Below are 12,912 nucleotides of genomic sequence, written 5' to 3'. Positions count from 1 at the left end.
ATTAATATAATTTTTAAATAAAAATATTTTGAATTCTATAAAATTGAAATATTATAATTATAAAAAAATTATAAAAATAAATTTAAAAACTGAAATGACATTATAAAATATGTTAAATTTATTTTATAATAAAAATAACTTTTGATATACTGAATTAAGTAAAATTATAAAGGGCAGGGCTCTTGACACTTCCCATCAACAAGGCTATTTTACTTTGTTTTTCATGTATTTTTCTAATCTCTTTAAATATTTTAAGAAAAATTATAATATCATTTAAAAATATTTATTTAATCATTAAGTTAAAAAAATAAGAGAGTCTATAAGAATCATTTGGAGAATGTATCGATGGATTTAGGTTGCATTTGGATAGTGAAGTAATATCAAATATTCTATGAATAGTAGTGAAAAGTTAATAATAAAATATTAAATAATAATAAATAGAAATAAAAAAATAGATAAAAATAAATGATAAAATAATTAATAGTAATGGAAACACTCCACTACCCATTTGGAGCCTTGTTTTCCAATAATAAATTTATGGAAGGTGCTATAGGCCGCTCAACGGTAACCTCCGTTACAGCTGGGCGTACCGATAGTTGAATTTTGGTGTTCTTTTTTTTTATTCATTTTTTCAATATTTTTTTTTATCAATCTTAGTTATTAAGAAAAAAAAATATACAATTTTACTAATACTCGCAACTTTAATCATTAAGTAAAAAATAAAAAAAATAAAAAAATTAAAATACTCTTAACAATAATTTTGAATGATAATATTGAAAAGAATAAGTAGAATTTTCCTAAATTTATAACAAAGAGAAATGTTATTTTGCCCACTCATTTTGACATTTCATGTATTTTAATTTTTTTTACTTAATGATTAGTTAAGCAAGTGATTATTAGTGTATTGATTTTTTTTTAAAAAAATATTTTAAAATGATAAAAAAAAAGGTGAATTAAAAAATTAAAAAAACATAAAAAAGTTGATTTTGAGCTCGTGGTAAGAAAGATCTACTAGTCAAGCGACTGCACTGGGTTTCAAGACTCGTAAAAATTCAAGGAGTTTTCGTGTAGCTCTGTACTGTGAGTGTGACCGTGAGACATTATTCTCGTGGAGAGTGAAATCTATTAGAGCATCTTCAATCGTTTATCCATTATCTAAAAGTTATCTCATTTTTTATTTATTAAAAAAAAATTACCCATTATTTATATCTAAAGTTTTTAACTTTAACCTACAATAAATGAAAAATAAAAAGCAAATTTGATATTTATTATATACCAAGTAAATTTATATTTTATTATTTTTCTTTAAATCTCTCTTTCATATTTTCAGATCCTATATTTCTTTACTGTATACCTGAGCAGATATTTCCATTTTTTTTTTTTGCCTCTCTCATCTTGGATCTTATTTTACTGTATACCAAGAAAATTTGATGTGAATTATTTATTACTATATAATTATTTATTACTATATTAATAATTAAATTATTAATTATTTATTATTATATAATAAATAAATAGATAATTTAATGTAGAGGTTTGATGTAAATAGTTAAAGTCAAATTCATCTTATATTAATTTATTATTATATAATAAAAAAATAGTTATTCCAATGTGAAGATTTATGTAAATGGAATAGTCAAAATCTAAATTCATATTATATTAATCAAAATTGTCTTTTATATATGCATAATCCAATAATAATGCTCTTAGAGTACCTACATTCGGATGAATAAACTTTTTAAAAATTTTAGTTAAAAATCATATGTTTTTTTAAATTTTATGCTTCTTTCTAAAATCTTCTACATTTCATTTTATATTCTTTTTCTATTTTATTAAAATAAATTTTTTATTCTTTATTTATTATTTTTGTTCTCTCACTTTCCTTTATATTCTATTAAAATATAACTTTAGAATAAAAAAATGATTTAAGATTGCTACAAAGTAACTGTAAATTCTTTTTGAAAAACTTCGCTTCTTATTATACATCAAATTATAAAATTATTTTTGATGGCACTACTCACATCGAGAAATACTACCGATAATTTGTACCGATTATGTTAAACTTTCTTTTAAAAATTTTTGTGTATTTAAAAAAAATTTAAAAATAAAAGAAACACAATACTAAAAATTAAATTAAATAAACACAAATATTAAAAAAAAACATATTTAGAAATGACATATACAAATCCTAAATGCACAAGCAACGAGCAAATCTTTTATAAAAACAATGGACTTTAATTATAGAAAAGTGTTAAAAACTCAATTTTTCATTTTTGCAAAATATTTATACATTTAAAAGTTGTAGAATTACTTTTTTTATTTAAATTTTTTTATTGTAAAATACACCCGATTATTTAATTATATCAATTAATAAATTTAGTTGTGCCTAATCCCATTACGAGGTTAGTACTTGTCGAATTTAGTTAGTGTTGATTTTCATATCATGATTTCAGTGATCACCTCCTTCTCTGAATGGAGAATAATAAAAGAGCAAAGGTCAAAGCAGGAGAAGAACGTTGTGAATAAAACAATGGCTGCTGCAGACCGAATGAATATGGACAAATATCAAAACTCTGTGGCCTTCATTTCATGCCCCCGCCACGTGGTCCCAGCTTTCATTCCCCAGATGACCTAATTCCCAGTTTCTGCCTGCTTTTCAAAGTAAAGTTTCGAATTCTGGTGGGAATTTCCATAATTCTCCGTACCGATCGAAATACCGATGACTTTGAGATCTTTTCCTCCGTTTCGCTTTCTATTCCCACCTGTTTCAGAGTATTCCGAGCATTTCCGACTGTTTCGCCCATTCAGGTCCGTTTCAATCAGCCAGAACCAGCCAGATACGAACCTTTCTTCTCTTGAGGAGAAGGTTCATTTTCTAAATGGTGAGTCCTCGTTCATTTTCTCAGTCTTCATAATTTCTGTGTTTTGTTTCCTAGTTTGATCTTGTTTGCGACATGACTGTGCCTCTTTGTTCTTCAATTACTTCCACTCCTCTATCTATTTGAAGACTCTGATCTTCTGTTCATATAATTGAAGTGATTCTACTCAGATGATGAAACTCTACAAAATCTCTCTCTGGCAACTTCTTTCAGCCATATACGATTCTGTTTCTACGAATGCACCGCTGCAGATTCTCGAAGTAGGGGTAATTTTCGAACTTTGTTTCTTGGATTTGAGTTTGCATTTTCATGATTTTGTAATTTACGAGGTTTGGATACAAAATTATTTTAGATCTTATTTCATTTTATTTAATTATTATAATTTTTTTTAATTTTTTACATAAAATATAATTAATAATTTAATTTTTTAATTTTAAAATAATATTATTATTAAAAAATAATATTTTAATAATATTTTATTCAATTTTCATTTTAATTCATTATTTAAATCTTTACTTAGTGTCTAAGTTTTTAATTTTTTTCAAAATTAATTTGTAGATTTAAAGAAATTCATAATTAGATATTTTTAATATTTTATTAGTTGACACATGGCATCAAAATCGACCTCAGCCAATCAAAAGTTGATATGTGATTGTCCTTTCATTAACTTTATAATAAGAAATTTTTGTTGATATGTGATTGTCCTTCCGTTAATTTTATAATAAGAAATTTTTGTTGATATGTGATTGTCCTTTCAATAATTTTATAATAAGAAATTTACGAAGATACTTAGATTTGGTTGAATTGTAATATGATCTCATTTAATTTAATTTAATTTAATTTTATCTTAATATTCAAACAATAAATATTTTTTAATTTTAAATTTTTAATTACAACTTTCTTAAACTTTTTGATTACAAATTTTTTGAACTTTTAAACAAAATATAAAAAAATAATTCAAATTTTTTAAATTTTTAAATAAAAATAATATTCTAACAATATTTTAATTTTATTATATTTATATTCAACTTTTTCTCTATATTTTCTTAAAATTTCATCAAATATCTTAATTCAAATCATTTCAATAATATTCACATATTGTTAATCTCATATCATCTTAGTATCCAATCGAAATAATCTCTAAATTTTAAATCTTAATTTTGTAAATATTATAAATTTGGATCTAGAATTTTAAAAAGAAAAATGATGATATAACTCTTAAGAGAAATACTTTTTGCAGTCGGGAGATGCAGTCGGCGTGCAGTCGGCTGTAAAAAAAATTAATACAGGACCTACATGAAAAAAAAAATTATTTTTATAACTTTTGATAATTCATGTAGGTCCTCTTGAATATAAAAAAATTTTTTTATAATTTTTTTTTATTCATTCCGTACAGCCGACTACACGCCGACTACATGTGGCGACTGTATGTAGCAAAGCTGAACTCTTAAATGTATTTATTAAATATGTCTAATTGTATATTTAAATTTTTTTAATAATTAAAAATATTTTAAAAAATATTCAAAAGAAGAAAATCTGAAAATCTAAAAAATATTCAAAAGAAAAAATTTTAAATTAAAATAATAATAGAAATATTTTGAGACTTGAATTTCGATCGTCCCGGGTGGTTTTTTTATTGTTTTTTTAGTGATTAAAAAATATTTTTTAATAATATTATAAATCTTTTTTTATTTTTAAAATAATATTTAAGTGTTAAAAAAAAACAAAAAACAAATCCTTTTAACTTGTCGGGTAAATTTTCGGGCGACATCCACTCAATAATAATTGTTTTCCCTGTCTAGTTATCCAAATCCTATTCGTTGAAAAGAGCACCTCGTGAGTGGACTTCAGATTCGAAATATTGTCCGCTAGCATATCACTTTCTTTGACCTGTTTTGATTTGACCAGAATAACCTCAACACAACAGTTATTCCCTTAAATGTTTATGTGTATTTATATAATAAAGAAAATAAGAAAGTTATTACTAAATAATCATTCGTATATAATTATGTAATAAAATAATAATATTATTTTAAATTTGATTTTGACTTTTACTTTTGAATAAAATAATAAACCTCATGAGTTACATCCATCGCGAATCCAACTCTTTTACGATCTCTTTTAAATACTTTTTTTTTTTTTTTGTAATTTTCTTGAATCTTGATTTTCTCATCTAATTTTGATTTCAAATTTTCAATAACCTTAAAACTATTTAAAATGGAGATTAAAAAAACGTTGTAAAAAATGTTGAAGACAAGTTGATACACTAGACTGATTTGGATGAACATTCTTAATACCTTTTCCTTCTAACACCTAAAAGCTCTATCAATCTAATATGCATCGTGTTATTTATAATTAATTTTACATATTTATTATGTATTTCATTAATATGATTAGTTAAAACAGTTATTTTATATTAAAAATGATACAGCCAATCATATTAATAAAATATACAAAAATGATTACGCAAATATTACCCGCATAACACATTTTATAATACATATCACAATATGTTTTAAAATGAAAATATTTTTATTTTTATAAGGTATTTTACAAAAACATTTCTCATTTTAAAACATAGTTGTGTAAAGTGTTATGAGAAAGGATGGGTGTTTATCATTTTTCTTGAATGAATATATGACAATTTCATATACTTTTTTAAATAATATTTTCCAACATTTATTTTTCCTTAGATTTCTAGACATTTCAACTACTTGAATATTTTGACAAATTCAAGGCTCATGAAAACATTGGTTACCCTTTACCCTTTTTTTTTTTGACAAGTCTCCATTAGGACCATTACTTTTACGCTCACAAACGTCCAAATGATATCTCATGCCTCTATTACAATTAAAAATAAATAAAATTGAGTTGATATATTTTTTAGGAATAATATCTCATGCCTCACGAAAGTTGGGTGCCATCTCTCTCTCTCTCTCTCTCTCTCTCTCTCTCTCTCTCTCTCTCTCTCTCTCTCTCTCTCTTTTAAAGTACTAGGTTATAAAGTGATAAGATTTTATAAAATTATAAATAAAATTACTCAGCAAGATCTTATAAGGTTTTAATGGACCTAATCTGTGTCATTAAACTATATCAGCTGTTCAAAACTCATTGGACTGATTTTATTTGTGGGATTAATTACTTAATTAAGTTTAGCATAAAAGTCATAAACAACTAAAGTTTAGAATACCGTTTCAGTTAAGACATTGGAACGAATATTTCAATATCGGTATTATTTCAAGATAGTCTATATATAGATAAATTAATTATATATGTATAAATTATATTTTAAAATAACATCAATGTAAGTCTTAAAAAGTTAAAACACATATTTATAAAACTCAATAATATTTCTAAGTTTTCAATCTAAGTATTTAAAACATAAAACTATATTCTCATGTTAATACCAAAAGAATGTTATTTTTATTTTTTTATCAATTTTAATCACATGGATTATTTTTTATATTTTTTTAGTGGAATATTAGAAAAAATAAAATAAAATAAACTATATATTTACCTTTTTGGTTTAAAGTTTCCTAAACATACCTAATATCTTCCTTAAAAATCAATTACTTATAATAATAAAAACAATTTGCTAAATACTATTTTACAAAGTCTTAATAACTCCAATTATCATGTAGGTATGTTTTTTGTGATCTCATGCTTGAATGACATTTTCTATAAAAATTAATAAGTAGTATTGGATTACAAACATTAATCTTATTATATGACATTACAATATTAAAAAAACTAGTATTTATATAAGTTTTTATGTGAATAATATTTATTTAAAAAAAGAACATTGCTACGGCCACCGCTAGGGGCTCTCGCTGGGAGCTCCAGCTAGGTCAAAAACAAATTTTTTTTTTATTTTTATTTTTACATTATTTTTTAATACTTTTATATATTTAAAAAAAATATAAAAAATTTGCAATAATATTAAATAAATTTTTCTTAATCACTAAAAAAAGAAAAAAATAAAAAAATAAAAAGTTGGGAGCTACCATCCTGAGGGAGATTTAGTATTATTCTTTAAAAAAAAATACCTTTAGTGGAGTACGAGGGTGTTTTTGTAAATTCATCAAGGTATAAGGTCTCTCTCATTAGCTACATGAGTCGGGGAAGGGGCAACTTTTTAGCTGTTTGAAAGCTATGAAGACAGAGGCCTGCGTGATTCATTTCTCTCTCTCTCGTCTTTGCAGATTCCATTTCATTTTCCAGGAAAATGCTTTCTTGCGTACCAAACATTGTTGAGGAATCTGACTGAAATGTCACCACCATCACCCACTCTCCTCCCGACTTTTACTGCTCTCTTTCTCTCCCTCCTCACCTTTGCCTCAGCAACGAATGGCACCATTGTCGTCAGAGGAAGCTCCACCACACTCCTAAGCGAAAACGGAACGTTCCAGATGGGATTCTTCAACGCCAGCGGCGAGTCCAAGTGGTACTTGGGCATTTGGTACTCCTCCATCCCGTCCCGGACCTACGTCTGGGTCGCCAACCGCGAAAACCCAACCAGAAAACTCGAAACGTCGACGTTCGAAGTCGACCGGTCCGGTCGGTTAGCGGTGAAAGAGTCCGAGAACCTAACGGTCTGGCAAAGCTCAAACGTCGAGTTCTCGACGGGCGTGAAGCTCCTGGACAATGGGAATCTGGTTCTGCTCACCCCGGAGGGTATGGTCTCCTGGCAAAGCTTCGATCACCCGACGGACACTTGGCTTCCCGGCATGAACCTCACGAGCGATCAGTTCCTAACCTCCTGGCAGAGCTCTTCAAACCCCTCCCCGGGATTGTATTCTTTGCGGCTGAAGACATCGGACTATGGCGAGTTCGAGCTCGTTTATAATGCCACTAAGGTGTACTGGATCACTGGGAACTGGACCGGCGAGGCATTTGCTAATGTGCCGGAGATGACTGTACCGTACATTTATAACTTCAGTTTCGTGGACCCCTTCACCCCGAAGGCGACGTTTGGGTTCACCTCGAGGTCGCTGGACAACGGGTCGGGCCCGCCGTTGACCGGCTTCAAGATTGACTGTATGGGCCGATTGCAGCAGTACGTGTGGTGGCAACGGGCGGAGAGCTGGAACAGGTTCTGGGAGCGGCCGGAGAGCGTGTGCCGAGTGTACGGATTCTGCGGCAGCTTCGGTCTCTGCGATAGCATGAGATCGAGGCCCTGCGAATGTCTACCTGTCCCAGGATTCAAACCTGTAGACGACGGGGCATGGGAGTCTGGAGACTATTCCGGTGGGTGTCGCCGGGAGAACGAGAGTTCTTGTGATGGAAATGACGAGTTTGATAGGCTCGGAGCCGTACGTTTCGATGGGGCCGTGACGCGGTCTTTTTCGGGTGATCGGAAGGCATGCGAAAGGGCGTGTTTGAATGATTGCGCTTGCGTTGGACTATATTACGACGGGAGGAGTAATTTATGCAAGAACGTATATGGGTCGCTTTTGAATCTCCAGAATATGACTGATGGTATAGGTGGTGCTGAAGAACAAGTACTGTATGTGAGGGTTGCCGGAGGAGGAGAGAGAACGAAGGAGAAGATAAAAAGGTTGAATCTTGTGGGTTTGATTGTCGGCATTGTTGGGTCGGTTTTGGTTTTGGGATGTGTAGGGGTGGTGGGGTTTGTCTTTATTATAAAAAGGGGAAAGAAGAGGAAAGGAATGGACGAAGATGGTGATTTTCCGGCAATGAATTTGAAGGTGTTTTCTTACAAAGAGCTTCATTCAGCAACTCGGGGTTTCTCGGAGAAACTCGGGCATGGCGGGTTTGGAACGGTCTTTCAAGGTGTTTTACCGGATTCCTCCACTCTAGTGGCCGTGAAACGTCTGGAGAGGCCGGGCGGCGGAGAGAGAGAGTTCCGTGCGGAGGTGCGCACCATTGGGAACATCCAACACCTCAATCTTGTGAGACTAAGAGGGTTCTGCTCCGAAAATTCTCATAGACTCTTGGTCTACGATTATATGCCTAATGGTCCTCTGAGTGCGTATCTCCGCCGAGAGGGGCCTAATTTAAGCTGGGATGTTAGATTTCGGGTGGCACTTGGTACTGCCAGAGGCATTGCATATTTACACGAGGAATGCAGGGATTGTATCATACATTGCGATATCAAACCCGAGAATATTTTGCTTGATAGTGAGTACACTGCCAAGTTATCTGACTTCGGGCTGGCTAAGTTAATTGGTAGAGATTTCAGCAGGGTCTTGGCCACATTGAAAGGCACATGGGGCTACGTTGCACCGGAGTGGATTTCTGGGATCGAAATTACCACCAAAGCCGATGTCTATAGCTACGGCATGACATTGCTGGAATTGATTGGGGGTAGGAGGAATGTGGAAGCACCCCCGTCAGCAGGGAGCGAGGGCAGAGCCGGTGGAGTTGTGGGTAAGTGGTTCTTTCCTCCATGGGCGTCACAACAGATAATTGAGGGCAATCTGGGGGCAGTAGTTGATAGTAGACTTGGTGACGCCTATGATATTGAGGAAGCTAAGCGATCTGCATTGGTGGCAGTGTGGTGCATACAGGATAATGAGGCAGTGAGGCCTAGCATGGGAATGGTGGTAAAAATGCTGGAAGGTATGGTAGAAGTGACCATTCCTCCAGTGCCGAAATTGTTACAAGCACTGGTTTCTGGAGACTCTTTTAGCGGTGCTAAGGCCGCTTCAGGCAATGGGCTATCCGTTGTTGGTGGCTTTTATGGCGAGAATATGGCAGTTGTGTCGGGTGGTGCTTCAGAATCATCTCTTGGGGATGCCTCATCTGCAACAAATGAGAATGTGGGTGCTCAACTACCTAAGTTTGATGAGGTTGACTGATTGGGCCTAATTGCATACAAGCAAGTAATGCTTGTTGAGTTTCTCTTTCATGTGAAATTGAAGTACCAGAAGCGATTTGCTTGTAGATGTTTTGATGTAAAGCTTGATGTTGCTGTTGGGAAAGTTTCGCTTTTGGCATCGGAGCTCACAAGATTCTAAGGCCTAGTCATCTCTTTATTCAAATGATACACTAATGTCTCTCCCTTTTCCTTCCTTTTTTTTGTTTTTTAATTGATGGATCCCTTTAGTCAGAGAACACTTCAATGGGAGAATCAGAATCTTAGGAGTTTGATTTTGAACATCCAGAAATCTCTCGATTCTAGTCTTTGTTGGTCCTATAAAAGCAACGATCTTGATCTCCCTTTTTATTTTTTGCTCCCCTCCTTTCCATTTTTTCAATTAAGTTATTCATGGATTTTTTTTCTTTTGCTACATACAAACACAGTCACATCTTAATCTGTGTATTAATACTGATTTATTAATATTTAAAATTTAAATTAATACTATTTTTAATAAAATTTATTTTTTGAGCAATCACATTATATTAATATATAGATTATGGCACAGTTACTTACAATTATATTTTTTTCTTTTTTTCCCTTCTAGGGCCTTTTGGGCGCTATTCCTCTAAGAAGCGTGGCAAAACAACCTCATTTGCCACCTAATCTGTGTAAGGTTCACATGATGCTGTGTATATGTACAACCTTTGGACGACACGAGCGGTGTCAGTAGATTCAAATTTCAACTACTACAGTGCAGATTTCTCTCTCTCTCTCTAGATAGAGAGAGATTTTGAAGCCCATAATAGATGGGACTAGGTTGAGAAAGTCCTTACCAAACATGATTAAAGTCTAAAATGAAGTTGCGCTTGTGCTTTGGATCATCTTCGGCCTACCTATATCTTTCATTTGAATGGTGGGGTAGGAAAGGTTTTGGTACAATCATGATCACTAATTTGACATTCCATGTAGGTAGATTGCAGAGGGATATGCCCTGTTTGTTATCTCAGGTCAGAACTACAGCTGCATTTAGCTCTTTTTTTGCTTTCTTGCTCTTGCTTTTCAATTTCAATCATAAAATATAATGAGCATGGCCCACTTCAACCTGCCGTGGTATGCTGTCAACGTGAAGGATCAAGGTTTCCTTTTCTAGTGCCAAATTTGCCAATACGGTACTCTTTATTTGTTTACTCGCAGTAGGTTCATATCGATATCCCCCACCTACCGACCCAATATCATGCGATGCATTGCCCGTCACCAAACCGGATCTCGGCGGGTTTAAACTTCATGGAGAACTTTATTTATATCATTTTTTTTATCATTATCTTCTCAACATTTTTTGATACGGTATTAAATAATAGACATACAAATATAATATAATAAATAATCTATATTCATTTAATACTACATAGATGAAGACCATTACTTAAACTTCATACATAGATTGTTGTTATAACATGTAAATAATTATTTCAAACTACCATACAATTTAGCATCGGAGCTATGGGGAGTTGGGGTCCCAGTAGCGTCATGGCAAATCATCCCTCAAATGTTCTCACTTGCCATGATTCTTACATGTAAGTACAACTTTCTGCACGCATGGAGCATGTGTTAATGGACTTGTAGGGTACAGCTGGTCTTGCTTCTCGGTGTGGGTATTGTTCTGAGTCAACTGTTTATGTCGTTGGTCGGTGGATGGATGGGTGGACTTGTCATGTTGATGTTAGCCTCCTAGGGCAACTGGAGGAATGCAAGCAGCCAGGCAATGCATAAGTGCAGAGAAAATGTCTTGCGTCTCGATAATGGTATCAATACTTCTTCTTTTTTAATGATTAATTAAGTATTTTATAATAATATTGTTATTTTTTAAAATATATTTAAAATAACTAAAAAAATGCATGAATAAAAAGTAAAAGAAAAAAAAAACGGTTAGATTTGGATGTTGAGAAGAGTTGTGAATAGTAATAAAAAGTAAGTACAAAGTAATAATAAAATAATAAATAATAATAAAAAATAAGTGAAAAGTAATAAATAATAATAAAAATATGTGAAAAATAATAATAAAATAAAAAATAATAATAAAGAGGGTTGAGAAAATACTCAACATCCAAACACACTTTTTCAATAGCTTTTCTCGAAATATACTCTTGGTAGGTGAAACACTGTTCTAAATGCGAAGTGCTTCAATGCAATGCATCCAATGCTTTGTAGTACTAGGTATAACCACTCTTGTATGTTTATCCATGTATTCCAATTTTATCCTTAGTGCAATACAATGGTATAGTCATTTTGCATTTATATGCAAAAATGGCTAATAATAGGTCAAACTGACGTCTTTATTGGAATATGCAAAGTTAATGCAAAATGCATATAAGCTATATCGTTTCTCTATATATAACATCTACCATTTATTTAAGTAAAGTGTAAACATTTGTTCTTGTTTCTTTCATTTCTATCTCTTTCTTTCACTCACAATTGTTTAGTCATCTTGCATTTATATGCAAAATTAAGGCTGTGCAGATGACTTGAAAACATGTTCTACCCGTTTAAAATGGCCTAACCTGACCTGGCTTCTATTGGTTCGTTATCTGATCAGGTTGCCAACCTGACTAGTTACGGGTTGTTTGTCTTAATGTCAACCTTTCTGAATATAAATACAAACTCATCAAATCCTAGCCGCCCAACTCCAAAGTCCCATGATTGGAGAACGCTTGCCTCAATATTTTCAACATTATCCTCAAGTTATACCCTACAACTAAACTAATGTCCACCACTGCTTCTTTCTCGGCTTCAATATTTTCACCATTCTCCTCAAGCACTAGTTGAGATCGAAGAATTTGAGATTGAGATTGAGATTATGAGGTGACAAAAGTGGTGGTGTTAGATATGAGCAACTCAAGGGGTAGGCAACCAGGGTTGCCAGCTCAACCTCGGGTCTCAGAAGGAAAGAGTTACATGGATATGTGGGAAGGGAAACTGTGGATAGATGTGCTAAGGGAAATGCTAGAGCATGGACTTGCACCAAAGTCATTGACAGATTACTTGTATATGTCAATGGGTGGAACCCTTTCGAATGAATGCTGGGAGTAGCGGTCAAGCTTTCAATCATGGACCTCAGATCAGCAATGTCTATGAGCTTGATGTTATTACAGGTCCAATTACTTTCGCCACTACTTCTGCAAATTTTTGCTCTTTTCATTTTTTGTTTTTTGG

At 32.2% G+C, this 12,912-nt stretch overlaps 1 protein-coding gene across 5 annotated transcripts; it reads left to right on the top strand.

The window, feature by feature from the left end:
• Positions 1 to 2,489: 2,489 nt before the first annotated feature.
• Positions 2,490 to 10,830, top strand: LOC122298992 (G-type lectin S-receptor-like serine/threonine-protein kinase SD2-2). 5 transcript variants are annotated; one of them, XM_043108838.1, is made up of 4 exons: positions 2,490 to 2,882; positions 3,050 to 3,145; positions 7,082 to 9,720; positions 10,307 to 10,830. In XM_043108838.1, exons 1-3 carry the CDS (start codon positions 2,880 to 2,882, stop codon positions 9,698 to 9,700), a joined length of 2,718 nt encoding a protein of 905 aa, XP_042964772.1. In that variant the 5' UTR covers positions 2,490 to 2,879; the 3' UTR covers positions 9,701 to 9,720; positions 10,307 to 10,830. The 5 variants fall into 5 exon arrangements, with proteins under 5 accessions (XP_042964772.1, XP_042964778.1, XP_042964770.1 ...); XM_043108844.1 differs by lacking the exon at positions 10,307 to 10,830 and having other exon boundaries at positions 3,050 to 3,139; positions 7,082 to 10,068; XM_043108836.1 differs by lacking the exon at positions 10,307 to 10,830 and having other exon boundaries at positions 7,082 to 10,068.
• Positions 10,831 to 12,912: the final 2,082 nt, after the last annotated feature.

This window comes from Carya illinoinensis, chromosome 2 (assembly GCF_018687715.1).
Source record: "Carya illinoinensis cultivar Pawnee chromosome 2, C.illinoinensisPawnee_v1, whole genome shotgun sequence".
Classification (NCBI taxonomy): Eukaryota; Viridiplantae; Streptophyta; class Magnoliopsida; order Fagales; family Juglandaceae; genus Carya; species Carya illinoinensis.
Note: the sequence above shows the minus strand (reverse complement) of the source record. Positions and strands in the feature narration are given on the sequence as shown.

Coding starts and splice junctions, on each gene's coding strand:
- LOC122298992 (XM_043108838.1), top strand. Junction 3,146..7,081: donor TGCAGATTCTCGAAGTAGGG/GTAATTTTCGAA, acceptor TCGTCTTTGCAG/ATTCCATTTCATTTTCCAGG.